The sequence below is a fragment of the Polistes dominula genome, unplaced genomic scaffold (genome assembly GCF_049000335.1).
Source record: "Polistes dominula isolate Pdom_NZ unplaced genomic scaffold, Pdom_raw_medaka contig_27, whole genome shotgun sequence".
Taxonomy (NCBI): Eukaryota; Metazoa; Arthropoda; class Insecta; order Hymenoptera; family Vespidae; genus Polistes; species Polistes dominula.
Genome location: NW_028300906.1, coordinates 1,778,664 through 1,792,550, shown reverse-complemented (window position 1 = coordinate 1,792,550; position 13,887 = coordinate 1,778,664). Strand labels below are relative to the sequence as shown.

Below are 13,887 nucleotides of genomic sequence, written 5' to 3'. Positions count from 1 at the left end.
GTACTATAAAGGAACCAAATTCGTATTGATAATAAATAATTAAAATCAAATGTAATATTATTACAAATATGTCTGTCCAATTTATTTAATATATTATTTATTATTTAATTATGAAAAATATTATAGAAAATAAATAGAAATTAAATAATAATAATTTAAATTTAATAACAAATTATTTATCATGTAAGTACATATATATATATGTTTTTCTTTTTGTTTCACATAATTATTAAATATTATAAATAAACGATTAACGATATAACAACATAAACTTTCCAATAGAGGACTGAAATTCGATTCGAGATACTTAATAATTGATACATTAACTAAAATATTCTCGTGCATATGTTAAATAAATGATAATTTATAATTCACCTCAATCATCATTATTAATAATAATAGTATTAAAAAAAAAATATATATATATATATATAATTAAATAATAAAACCTGAAGAAAGATGTATTTATAGTTCGTTCATATAAATAGTTTTCCTTTGCGAAATTGGAACGTGAAAGAAATTAGAAATGTCATTTTTTGTATTATTTTTTCTTTTTTTTTTTTTTCTATTTCTGTCCTTCTTCTTCTTCTTTTTCTTCTTCTTCTTCTTCCTCCACGCTCGGGGCAATTTTAGCCAGGTCATGTTAAGAATCGCGATGTATAGAAAAATAAAGAATAAAAGTCAGATCGACTATTGTGTCGTCCAATAGGAAAAAGAGAAAGATAAAAAAGAAAAATGGTAAGAAAAAAGATAAGGAGAAATAGGTGGGGGATGATGGGGTGGATGGATGACACGCGATATTTTTTCTAAACACTTGCCAATGTGCAACAGCAACACCTTCGAATGAGTCAGCACACATAACTTTTTCCTGATATATCCGTGAAGAAAATCTATCCGTGTAAATAAAAAAATATAAAACAAAAAAAAACAAAAATTAGGCCTCGTATATATAAAAGTATTATATATATATATATAATATAATATATATTTTTTTATTATATATTATATTTAGTAGTAGTATTATTATTACAATAATATATTTTTATATTTTATTAATAATATATTTATAATACTTTTATATATACGGGGCCTTTCTTTTATTTTATATATAATATATACATATATATTCATTAATTAAAATTATGTATATGACACTGCTTTACAATATCGAAAATATGCAAAACTTTAAAAACCTTTCTTTTATTTATTTTTTTTTTTCAAAATTCGCTAGACATTTGATAAAAATACTTTACCATAAGAATACCTTAATAGGTATACTACTAATATACCAAAGTACCTAAAAAAATCCGTTCAGACACAAAAATAATGTGTCTCCTTGTTAGTTCAAAATTATTTCATTTTCAAAAACCTTTTATTTGTAATACGTTTAATTTTTGTTAAAGATAACAGACTGTATAAACGTAGATATATATATATATATATTAGTCATAATGGAGGAAGCGTTAAGGGAAAGGGCAGTGGCGGTGGTAGATAGTAGAGAGTTAGGAGGAAAGGGTAAAGAAATTTCTAGTATAATACAGATTATGATTTAAACAAGGTGTACCATTAGCTTAATTAAACAAACGTATCTTGTAATCATCGAATTAATTCTCATTACACAATACCCATGCTCGATAACAATGGCTTTTATTCGTGTGAATGGTTAAAGAAGTTGCTTGTTTATACGGCTAATTAGACATTGGTTATTATTACCATTTCTCTCTTTCTCTCTTTCTCTCTCCCTCTCTCTCTCTCTTTCTCTAATTCTCTGTTTCATCGAATTATTCAGAATTATACTTTGTTTTTTAGAAATGTGATTATGATCGAAAATAAACAAATTTCTCTTATTTAAACGAAACGTAATATACTTACAATATACCTGCACAATTTGTTATTTTATTGTTTACCAATTAAACGTGATACTCGATTTTGATTGAAAACAAAATAAAAGAAGGCTACCGAAAATCATATTAATATTACAATTTTCCATTTTCGTCTACTCAAAAGGAAATTACACATTGGTTGGTATATTTGGAAAATGTTAATTAACTTATGGGTAGAGAAATGTCGAATCAAATCAGAGTAAGAGGAGGATGTGGAGTTGGGATTGAAGTGAAATAAAATTTGATAAAAAGTTCGTAGATGAACGAATTAATATAGAAATGATAGAATTCTCTTTAGAAATTTCATTATAGTTTAATATTGGAGAAAAGGAACACTATATCTACTACTACATCATATACCATAAATCAACACATTCATATGACACATACACACATATACATACATATATATATATATATTTACGTTTATATACATTTATAGACATTTACAATAGTCCGACTCTAGATATAACTGTCTGAAAGTCAATATACCCTAACATTGTAGTAGTTGTGTGTATTATGTATCTTCATATATTGACTTTCATACAGTGTGACTGCTTTTAGTATGACCAGTAACATTCGTGCCCAGCAACACGACGAACGCGCTTACCTTAATTTCGGTCTTAACTTAAAAAGATATTTTTCTTCTTCAAAAGGAAAATCTAAAACCTTTCAAGTTTATTTCACCCTTCTTCGATATTACACGAACCTCTTCATCTTCTACTTCTTTTACTATTACTACTACTACTACTACTACTACTGTCAACGTACGTAAAGACGATTTATTAAATACATTTTTCGATAAAAAAAAATTACAAGAATATTTATTTTCCTACTCATTAATTTACATGAAATAAATTCATCGACGTTTATGATTAAACGAAAGCTTTTGAAAATATATAACTTCAATGTTTAACATTGTTCTTCACAGAATTTTCAGGATGTTTGTTTTAATATCGAGAGAGAGAGAGAGAGAGAGAGAGAGAGAGAGAGAGAGAGATAATAGAGACTGGGTATCAAATATCATTATAACTTTCAATATAAAATTGCATTCAAGTTGCAATATTGTTAACATCGATAAAAAGAGAGAGAGAGAGAGATGCAATATATAAAAAATAAAATAAAATAAAAATATTTATAAAACAAAACCAATTCTTGTTTTATTTTATTTTTATTTTTTTTATTATTTTTTATTTGTTATAACAAGGAAAGAAAATAAATGAAAGAGAATATGAGAATGAATTTAAATCATTGAAAAATTGGACATTTTATTGAAAACGGTTATATTACAATACTACGCGAAGGTACACATACACACACAAATATATACACAAAGAACAGCACACATCGATCTATCCGTTTGGTTTCATGCTAATACGAGTCTGAATAGTTTATCAGGAGGCATCGATCCGTTGTTAATACTGACTGTAGCTATTATGTGCATTAATATATATCTTTACATATATACATCCATATATATATATATATATATGTATATACATATTTTGTAACATTGATTCAAAGGTACGTTTCGAAATATTTACACATTTTTTTGATTTGGATTTAAATCAACTCTCAAATATCAAATAAAATCATTTGAATAAATGTTAATTATGTTTAATTGCACATATTCGTTTTATTATTATTATTAAATGGTAAAAGAAAATATTATTTACAATAATTTATTTGTCATTCGTTAATTTACTAACTGATGATCATTTGTATTATTCGTATCGCGTTTGATATTAAAATTGAAATGAAATAATTATCATAGAGAATGTTGAAAGTTCATTGATTATCAAACTTTATTTTACCACTTGTCCCATACCTAATTGTAAGCATTTAAATAATTAATAATTAATAAACATTTATGTTATTTGATATTAAAATTTATATGAAATAATTATCATAGAGAATGTTGAAAGTTCATTGATTATCAAACTTTATTTTACCACTTGTCTCATACCTAATTGTAAGCATTTATGTTATACTACTAGTGAGACCCATATACGGGTCATCTATGTAAACCCATCAACCCATATTGCGATCGTAAAGTTATACAGTAACTCATAGTCAAATTGTCCCCTTTCAAAATCGAATTGTTCCTTTGTTTCCTCTCGTGTAGGGTAAACGTGTTCCTCCTACGTTGATGATAATAACAGTTTTGAGAGTTGATTAGTTCATTTAAAAAATTAAAAGTACCTATTATAGGTTACTTGGTTTCATTTAAAAGCAATCTAATTAAAGACATTAAATTTTACATTTGATACTCGGCTAACTAACCAATTTATTGATTTTTCGGGATTTTTTTAATTTTATTTTATTTTTCTAGTTAAACTAGGACGACATAAAATAATTGACGATTAATTTTATGTTTAGATCGAAAGACCAATCATGTCTTTGGATTTATATTATTTACCAGTGAGTTCTCCCTGTCGTGCTGTTTTATTGACCATCGAAGCGCTAGGTTTGTCGGTTAATTTAAAGGAAATCGATTTGTTCGGTGGAGAACACCTACAACCAGAATACGAACAGGTCAGTAATTAAATACCACATTTATTAGAATATTAATGGGGAATAATATAACATGCATATTGGAATTATTTAGGTGGTAACTTTTTAAAAGACATCACTGTGATCTAATTTGATCTATACATTTAATTAGTTTTACAAATTTATGTTTTCATTTCTAAATTGTAGAATTGAAAGATAATATCTAATTCGTTTCCATTCATTATCGAAATGATCTTTAGAATTTTATAGTTGAGACGTTTATTTTGAAAGTGGCCTAATATTTATGTTCAAATCGACATATTGAAGGGTTTGCATTTCAATGCAGTTAAAAATATACGTACAAAATACTAAATGAGTTATATTACTTAAGTATATCTAAAGGTGTTACATTTATGGTTCCTATTAAAATAGTGGCAATTATTAAGTGAATAATATGCGTTTTCTAGCCACGAATGGAGTTAGGCCACTTTCAAAATAAACGGTTTAATTATTTTAGAGTTTTAATAGTATTTTATAATTTTATAATTTATAATATTATTAATATAATTATATATATAATATAATAATAATATATGTAACACGAGCGCCTCTATACCAAACTTATTAGGCATTCGTGAAATGAATTGTTCGGTGAGCATTAGATAGCTCAATTGGTTAAAGAGCAGTCGCCCGGAAAACGAAAGACAGTAATCCGTGGTTCGAATCTCGGTCAATCAGTTTTCAACGGTCCAATTTTTTTCACACGAATCTCATATATATTATATTAATTTATAATAATATATAATAAAATATATATTAATTATACATATATATAAATATATTATAAATATTATGATATATTATTATTATATATATTATACAAAAAAATATATATTAATTAAATATATTAAATAATATATTATATAATATATACGAAAATATAAGCAATAATAAAATATTTATAATATTATTTAATATATTTATATATTATTAAATATATTGTAATATAAAAAATAAATAAATTATAATATTTAATTATAATATATACTATTAATATATATGTAAATATTAATTAAAAAAATATAAATAATATTTCTATTTAAATATAAATATATAAATTATATACTACAAAATTAATATATATATTATTAGGTTTATATTTTTTTTACAGCTTAATCCACAAAAGACTATACCATTTCTCGTAGACGGTGATTACAAATTATCAGAAAGGTTTTATAACACGTTTTATTAATTAAACTAAAAATGAATATTAATAATGTAAGATATATAAAATAAAAAAATAGGTAAGATTAATTTGTTATTATTTTCAGTCGTGCAATAATGTGTTATTTGGTTGACGAGTATGGTAAAAATGGAAGACTTTATCCGCAAAATCCTTCATTGCGTGCATTAGTTAATCAAAGATTGTACTTCGACATTGGATCGATTTACAAACATTTCAGTTCTTATTACGTACGTAAAAAAAAAGAAAAAAGAACAATTTTATAAATGAAGAAGAAAGGAAAATATATTTGAAATTCCATTATCGAATTTTCTTTTATTCCCCCATCGATGAAAAGGGCTCGCTCGCCTCTCGAGATGAAAAAAAAAAGAAAAGAAAGAAAGTAAAAGATCGAACATATAATTAAGTTTCACATTGTCAAGATCCCCATATAACCCCTTTTTTCCCCATATTCATGATAATAGTATGAGCCTTGGGTTGGCATAGAGAACAAAAATTGAAGCACCCCAGCCTATTTTTGTTTTTAATAAATCGTAGTACTCCATGTTCGTGTGAGTTGTTTTAAGAAACTTTTCTTAAAAACGGGAGTTAGTTTCCTTTTTGTTTCTATGTACTCTTGTAATATAAAATGCTTCAGGGGTTCATGTGGTGGTTGTGTTATGAAGTTTTGTATTATTTTTTCTTTTTCTTCTTCTTCTTCTTCTTTTTAAAAAAGAAAGATAACTTTTGTTGCCGTTTTAATTTTAGTATCCAGTGGTGTTTTACGGTGCGGAAACTTACGACGATGAACAATATGAAAATTTAAGAGGATCATTCGATCAATTGGATATATTTCTCGATGGTCAAGATTATGTTGCTGGTCGTAGTTTAACCATTGCCGATTTAGCATTGATATCGACCGTGTCTACTGCTGAGGTTTACTTTTGATTAATATAATCATCTATCTAGAGTAATAATAATAAAAATTGAATAATAAAACAACATATTATTCAATTCAATTAATTGTTTATTATTTATATATGTATTTAAGGAAATTTTCTAAACTAATTTTTAATTAATTTTAATTATTTATATATGTGTTTAATAAAATTTTATAGACATTAGGATTCGACGTTTTCAAATATAAATACGTTTCCAAGTGGATGGACAAAATCAAGAGTTCGGCTCCTGGTTATCGAAAAGCTAACGGTGAGGGTCTGGAAATATTAAAAAAGTTTGTGGCTGATAGGATGTCTCAGTAAATTTTAATCCTATTATGGTTACGTAGTCTACAAGGAAATATATTTTCTCTCTCTTTCTCTCTCTTTTTCTCTTTATTTTTCTCTTTATCATTGTACTTTCTCATCTAACTTTAGTTCGTTGATTCATATACTATTTATTAGCTTCGTCTAAAGATTACATTATTCTGTCGAATAAAAAATGAACTTTTCTAATTTTCATATAAATAATTTATATTTTTAATGATGAACCTATTATTCCCATAGATATTTAGTAGTTATTGTTTCATCAAGATTTTATTTATTTATTTTAATTAATGTATTTTAAATTCAATATTATGTATATTATATAATTTATAATATATAATTTTAATTTATTATATTTATTTAACTTTATTTATTATATATAATATATTTTTAAAAAATATATAATTATATAAATTATATAATAATATTTAATATACAATTTAATATTATATATTAAATAATATAAATAATATATATACTAAATAATATTAAATTAAATATATAAAATTTAATTATAAATATATATTAATTATTATTTAATATATTTAATCAGGGAATTTTATTTATTTTAATTTTTTTTTTAAAGTATCATATATTAAATATTAAATATCATCTAATTTGTAAAATATAATTATTATTTAATATAATATTTAATTTACAATATATTATGTACATAATATAAAATAATATATATTATATTTAATTATATAAATTGAAATATTTGTGAATAAAAATCCGTAAATCGTGAATATAAAAAAACATGGAATATCTTGTCTGAAGGAAAAAAAAACAAGATAATGAATATTATCAAGACATGTTTTGTTTGTTAAGATCTTGTTAAGATCGACTATGATAGTATTCGATAGGACTTGTGCGTCATCGATAGTAGCAATAACCGAGTTTCGATTGGAATCGCTCTCTAGCGATTATCGTAATAATGCAAGATTCCAACCGATATCGTGTCACCTTCTCTGACATCGCTTTGATCAATCGTCACCCTTTGTCTTGCATGTTCATGCTAGCTAACAATCAAACAATGTGAGACATTACATATTAAACTAGAGTAAATATCTTTTGATTGCTATAATTCTCTCTCTCTCTCTCCCACTCTCTCTCTCCCCAGGGGGTTATTGTCTATCGTTATTACTGTTATCATCCTATCGACGTAATAAATTGAATTATTTTATTTGTCTCATTTGTGATAATCTACAGAAAATTTATATATTATATAGTAATATATATATATATATATATATATATTATAGTATATAGTATACTATATACTATATACTAAATAGTAATATATATATATATATTATACTACACACTATAAAAAATATATACTATATATTATAAATACTATACTATATACTATACTACATACTATACTATCAATATAGTAACATATTAAATATATATAAATTATATCTTGTTCTTCTTTGTTTTTTATTTTAACAACGTAAAATATTTATTCGTTAACAATTTGGTTATTTATTTAAATAATAATTTATTATTATTCCTCTTCGCTCATTTGTCGTAACAACGTGAAGTATGACATAGACGTGCTGAGTATCTATATATATATATATATTTATAAATATAGTTTAAATTTTTTAAACACAATTTTTATTATTTTACGAAAATTATATCGTAAGTGATATATTAACATCATATTTTCTGTTTTTTTTTTTTTTTTTTTTTTTAATCTGAATGAAAGATATATTTAAATATATATAACACTTACCCCAGTAAAAGTTTCCAACGACATTACAGCGAATCCTCCAGCAGTCAAAGCACATGGTCGACGTGATCTAAGCATGATCATGCTTACACCGTATTTTAATGCTTTACCTTTTCCCTCGTTTGGCATTAGATACCAACAAGAGTTATACACCGATTCTGAGAGTCTTGAACTTTGTACTATTATATCATTGCACGTCCAAGTGTATATTAACAACTGAGATAAACTACCGGTAAAGTAAATAGCAAATATGCATTTCCTTATCAACACTTCGGCAGCCTACAAATCAAAATTATCGATTTAATTTATAATTAAATTGTTAATGTTTAACTTAGTGGTCGGTTGAAGAGGAGAGCCTAACGTAAAAACATTTTCTTTTCTTTTTAAGTGAAAATCATTAGATGTCTAATTAACATGGAATAAATTCAATCTTTAAGAATTTATTTTTTTATGTAAGATACTAAATATTATTCTAAAAATATGTATAACTAATTATAAAATTTAAATTAAATTTTTTATCACATTATTTATATAAAAATATTACGTCTGTAGGTATGCAACCTTCCAGACACACTTGAAAATGTTGCTTGCGAGCCCCATCTGTTGGGACGGAATTTTTTTTTCACCCCAAACTGGTTATACAGAAATGTATTATTGGTTGCCAATCTTTCGGGCAGAAAAAGATTCCGTCCCAATAGATGACGCTCGCAAGCAACATTTTCAAAGTTTGTCTAGAGGGTTGCATATATACTGACGCGCATTTTTATAATGATTAAATAAATAATTACAAAGAAAAGTATGAATAATATTATAATAGTGTTATATAATAAATTAATTTATTTTTGATATTATGCACTCGTTTTATTCTCTCGAAACTTGTTTTTTTTTCGAGGGTCTCACTTTTAACTTGTGAGAGGTAACTCGAGGCTCATAATTTTTAAACAAATTATTCTTAGAAAATATTTTTTTGTTATCACTTACTAAAAATTGAAAACCACCGAAACATATTACTAAACTGGACAACATTAATTGACCAAATAAAATGATGGTAAACACACGTTCCATTTCCTCGATGTAAGAAATCAATGCACGATGTTGCAATACACAATCCCTTAATTCGATCAATGCGTAATCAGCTGCTTTATCAATTGGTAATGATTTTTCATTGTTCATGGAATTGGTATACCTTTTGCCGATCATTTCCAACCTGTGTGCTAAAATTTTGAACTGTGCAGCAACGTGTATGTTGAACGTACAAATGAAATTGTCGAAACAAAATGTACAAATTCCAGAATGAAATGTTGAAAGTGACTGAAATATTAAATATACAAATTGATATAAAATAAAATCAAATCAAATCAAATGAAACAAATGTTATTGTTGTTACCTGAATCGTATAAGTAATTTCATAATAGGGTGTAACTTTGACTGGTAAATCAACCCACAATTTAAAAGGCAACACACGATCCGTCTCATTTCTTCCAATATTTTCTACAAAATATCAAATGAATTTATATAAATCATTGAATTTAATATAATATACAATTAACAATTGACTTACCAACCAGAGGTGCAAAAATATAATTAAACGCAGCTAAATTAACGATCACGGTAAAGGTATATGTCATAAGAACACCACGTTTGTCATATTCGTCCAATATTTTGGCACTCGCGTTATCGTATTCAACTTTCCAAAAATTCTTTTCGGCGTAAGTAATTAATTTTAAAACAATATTACGATAATATATGAAATTACCAAATTTGACTAATATCATAATTAGTAACATTGTAGCACACAAATTATACGTCAATGCCTGCGAAATGAAATTTAATAAATAAAATCATTTTATTTAGTTACATTGATCACCAATAAAGTTGAAGATAATCAAAGATATTGTATAAGACTGAAATTACAAATGACAAAGTACCTTCTTCACTTACGTAAAAATCACCTAGGCAATGATAGAGGTCAGCGAACTCGACGCAAATTGCAAAAACTATTGCTAAAATTGCATAAATTAGGGCTATGTAAAGTAACATTTGTTCACGTTTCGTTTCCACCACCCAAAAGCCAACAAATTTCATGAAAATACGCGTGATTGTAACCGATAGATACCTGTCTTTCTTTAACATGTTCTATTTGTAGGATAATATCATCTATGACAAAGTCTTACAGAGAGTGTGTGTGAGAGAGAGAGAGAGAGGGAGTTTCCTAGTCCATTCTAAGTTCTAAGTCCTGTTTGCAGTCCCTAGACGAGATTGATGGACACTTATCCGGTAATATGCCATGGTGTAGCATGTAATCAAGTATCATTTTCCAACGATCAATCAGCATTTACTTCAACTACTTTCTAGTTTGTTCAAAATTTCTTTTAAATCATGTAATGTAAGTGGTTCTCAATTATTTACTTTTTTTTTCTTCTTCTTCTTCTTCTTTTTTCTTTTTTCTTTTTATTGGATTTTTCACAGTCTTACAGTAAACTATGGAGAGAGAAGTATTCGTGAAACTTATTGGTTAAAATATTTGGTGGTTTGTGTTGTGTCGTCAGTATTTGATTATTTGTTTCAAGTAGAATGATAGAAATAATATTTTGCGGTAAAATTTATAAAATATTCGCAAAAATTAATTTAACAATATCGACAGATAATTAATTAAATTTCTATATTGTTTATAAGAGGTAAGAATTGTAACAAATAGTCGATAATTTGAATAATTATTGAATTCTACTTTACTAACGTATAGTATTTACTAATATATTTGTTCAAAATAATAAGAAATATATTTATTATTATTTTTTGATGAAAATCAGTTGTTAAATTAACATACATATATATGTATTACTTTTTGAGTGAATAATTTATGCAACTTGTTATCAATGGAATTTTAAAACAAAAAATTATCTACCTATGCTACTTGAAAAATTTATTAACTACAGTTATTGTAGTTTTACAAAAGATATAATTTTCATACTGTTAGCTACCTGTTACGAGTACTATCACAGCCTACAGTTTCAAGAGACGGTAAACGATGGATAAGGAAGGGGTCTATCTAATTTGTTGATAGTAATATAAAATTATTTGTTATTATTTGTCGATAATTTTTGTTCATTTATTATGCCATATATTGATTTTATCTACTTGAAATTTCTATCTTACAAACTGACGATAATATTCTCGATTTATCTTACGAGTGAGTGATAATGAAGAAAGCTGTAAATTTATAATCAGTTTTCTGTTAAAATAATAAAAGTTATATTTACCGACTTGATAATGTAATGTTTAATATAGTTTACAAAACTTACGATAGTTTGATTTTCAATATTTTTTTTTTTTATCATAAATTCATTCAAAATTAAATGATAGTAGTTTGATCTTCGATATTTTTTATGATAAATTAATTAAAAATTGAAAATTATTATAAATTAATTCAAAATGATAGTAGTAGGTAGTTTGATCTTTGATATTTTTTTATTATAAATTCATTCAAAATTAAATGATGAGAATTTGTCGTAGGGTGTTTAGAAATACAAAATTCTATTTTTCTTTTCTTTTCTTTTCTTTTCTTTTTTTTTTTTACATAATCAAATAATACAGCAATTGTATTATAATAAATCGTCTTTAGATTTTAATTATTAGATAAAATCGTAATAGCTTACGTTACATTGGAATATGGGTACAAATTAAAAATTATTTCTATTTCAAAATACATGAATAAGGGATTTTAATTGACTAATTTTATTTGAAAGTATTTATTTCAGTAATTATTTTATTATAATTAGTATTACTACTAATTATATTACTATTATTTAAAATTAGTATTATTTTTCGTAAGATTTATTATAAAGTAATGCGTAATTTTTCTATTATTATTATAATTAATTATTATAATATTTAATAATTATATTTAATATTATAATATTTCAAAGAGAGTAATTTTTAAATAAATGTCTAACCAAAGGGTTAATCTAACATTATAATGAAATATAGTTATACGTGAATCCAAATAAAACCTTAACAAGTATATAATCATACAAATTAATATAAAATTTATATTAATATTTTTTACATCACACAGAACTCGTAAAAAATAATATAAAAGAAGAAACTATAAAATAAAAGATCCTCTTCGATCGTTATCATCGTTATTGATGGAAAATGAAAAGAAAAAACTAAACAGACAAATCAAAGTAAATTGATTATTTCGAAATTGAAGAAATATAATAATATAACTCGATCAAGAAAGAGAGAGAAAGAGAGAGATCCGTATAATATACGACATATTGACGAACGTTCTCCAGTCAATCAAGTTTCCCGCGCTTTTTCTCGAAATAACGGTAAGACAGTTCCTCAAGGATGGAGTGTACGTCTTTTTCCGAAGAAAAGTATTTCTCGATTTCGGAACGCGACTTATCGGTGTAGTATCATTACAGAGATATAGTCTCTTGATCGGACTGAGAAGTAACGAACAAGCATCGTACAACCATGTAACACACATACACACACATATACAGGGTGTCCCATAATAAAACTGTATTCACGATTTGTCAAGTAATTGTTATTAACTTGACAAAAAAAATATACTTTGAACAAAAGGAGTCATTCAAAGTTAATGGTTCATTAAGTTCGTTTTAATTATATAAAATAAATGCCATAATATTGTGTATATAATATAATACAAATATAAATATAATATAATTTTAGTTAATGTAAATTAAACAAATTTTAATGAAAATTATATTAATTTATATATATATATATTTGTGTTATATAATATTAATGCTATAATATATATTGTATATAATATAATACAATATAAAAATTATATTAATTATATAAAATAAATGCTATAATATTGTATATAATGTAATACAATATAAAAATTATATTAATTATATAAAATAAATTCTATAATATAGTATATAATATAATGCAAATATATATAAATTAATATCATTTTATTTAATATAAATTATATTAATTTATATTTGTGATATATAATATTAATGCTATAATATACATATTATATATAATATAATACAATATATTAATTATAAGAAAATTTTAATATAAATTATATTAATTTATATTTGTATTATATTATATATATATATATATATATATATATATATATATATATATATATATATATTAATGCTATAATATTGTATATAATATAATACAATACAAATTATATTAATTATATAAAATAAATGTTATAATATTTATCAAAAATTGTAGGGGTTGCTATTTAGAAAAAAAAAAAAAATAAAAGTATCCTTAAAA

General features: G+C 24.4%; 2 protein-coding genes across 2 annotated transcripts; one reads left to right on the top strand and one right to left on the bottom strand.

Moving 5' to 3' along the window:
• Window positions 1-2,125: 2,125 nt before the first annotated feature.
• On the top strand, window positions 2,126-7,067 carry LOC107068747 (glutathione S-transferase 1-1). Its single transcript, XM_015325459.2, has 6 exons — window positions 2,126-2,650; window positions 4,263-4,418; window positions 5,548-5,606; window positions 5,708-5,849; window positions 6,367-6,534; window positions 6,717-7,067. The coding sequence occupies exons 2-6, from the start codon at window positions 4,278-4,280 to the stop codon at window positions 6,858-6,860; spliced, it is 654 nt and encodes a 217-aa protein (XP_015180945.1). The 5' UTR covers window positions 2,126-2,650; window positions 4,263-4,277; the 3' UTR covers window positions 6,861-7,067.
• A 1,122-nt stretch (window positions 7,068-8,189) lies between these two features.
• LOC107068731 (4-vinylanisole receptor) lies at window positions 8,190-10,737 on the bottom strand. Its single transcript, XM_089179661.1, has 6 exons — window positions 10,546-10,737; window positions 10,166-10,418; window positions 9,992-10,095; window positions 9,586-9,915; window positions 8,608-8,883; window positions 8,190-8,436 (listed from the first exon to the last, which is right to left on the bottom strand). Exons 1-6 carry the CDS (start codon window positions 10,735-10,737, stop codon window positions 8,377-8,379), a joined length of 1,215 nt encoding a protein of 404 aa, XP_089035787.1. The 3' UTR covers window positions 8,190-8,376.
• Between the last annotated feature and the right edge of the window lie 3,150 nt (window positions 10,738-13,887).

What these genes read in the sequence shown, in the direction of transcription:
- LOC107068747 (XM_015325459.2), top strand. Translation starts at nt 4,278, where the DNA reads ATGTCTTTGGATTTATATTATTTACCAGTGAGTTCTCCCTGTCGTGCT. An exon ending in TACAACCAGAATACGAACAG is followed by an intron (nt 4,419 to 5,547) that starts GTCAGTAATTAA and finishes TTTTTTTTACAG; the next exon opens with CTTAATCCACAAAAGACTAT. An exon ending in AACATTTCAGTTCTTATTAC is followed by an intron (nt 5,850 to 6,366) that starts GTACGTAAAAAA and finishes TTTTAATTTTAG; the next exon opens with TATCCAGTGGTGTTTTACGG.
- LOC107068731 (XM_089179661.1), bottom strand. Translation starts at nt 10,737, where the DNA reads ATGTTAAAGAAAGACAGGTATCTATCGGTTACAATCACGCGTATTTTC. An exon ending in AAATTACTTATACGATTCAG is followed by an intron (nt 9,916 to 9,991) that starts GTAACAACAATA and finishes TTAATATTTCAG; the next exon opens with TCACTTTCAACATTTCATTC. An exon ending in TCGGTGGTTTTCAATTTTTA is followed by an intron (nt 8,884 to 9,585) that starts GTAAGTGATAAC and finishes TTTGATTTGTAG; the next exon opens with GCTGCCGAAGTGTTGATAAG.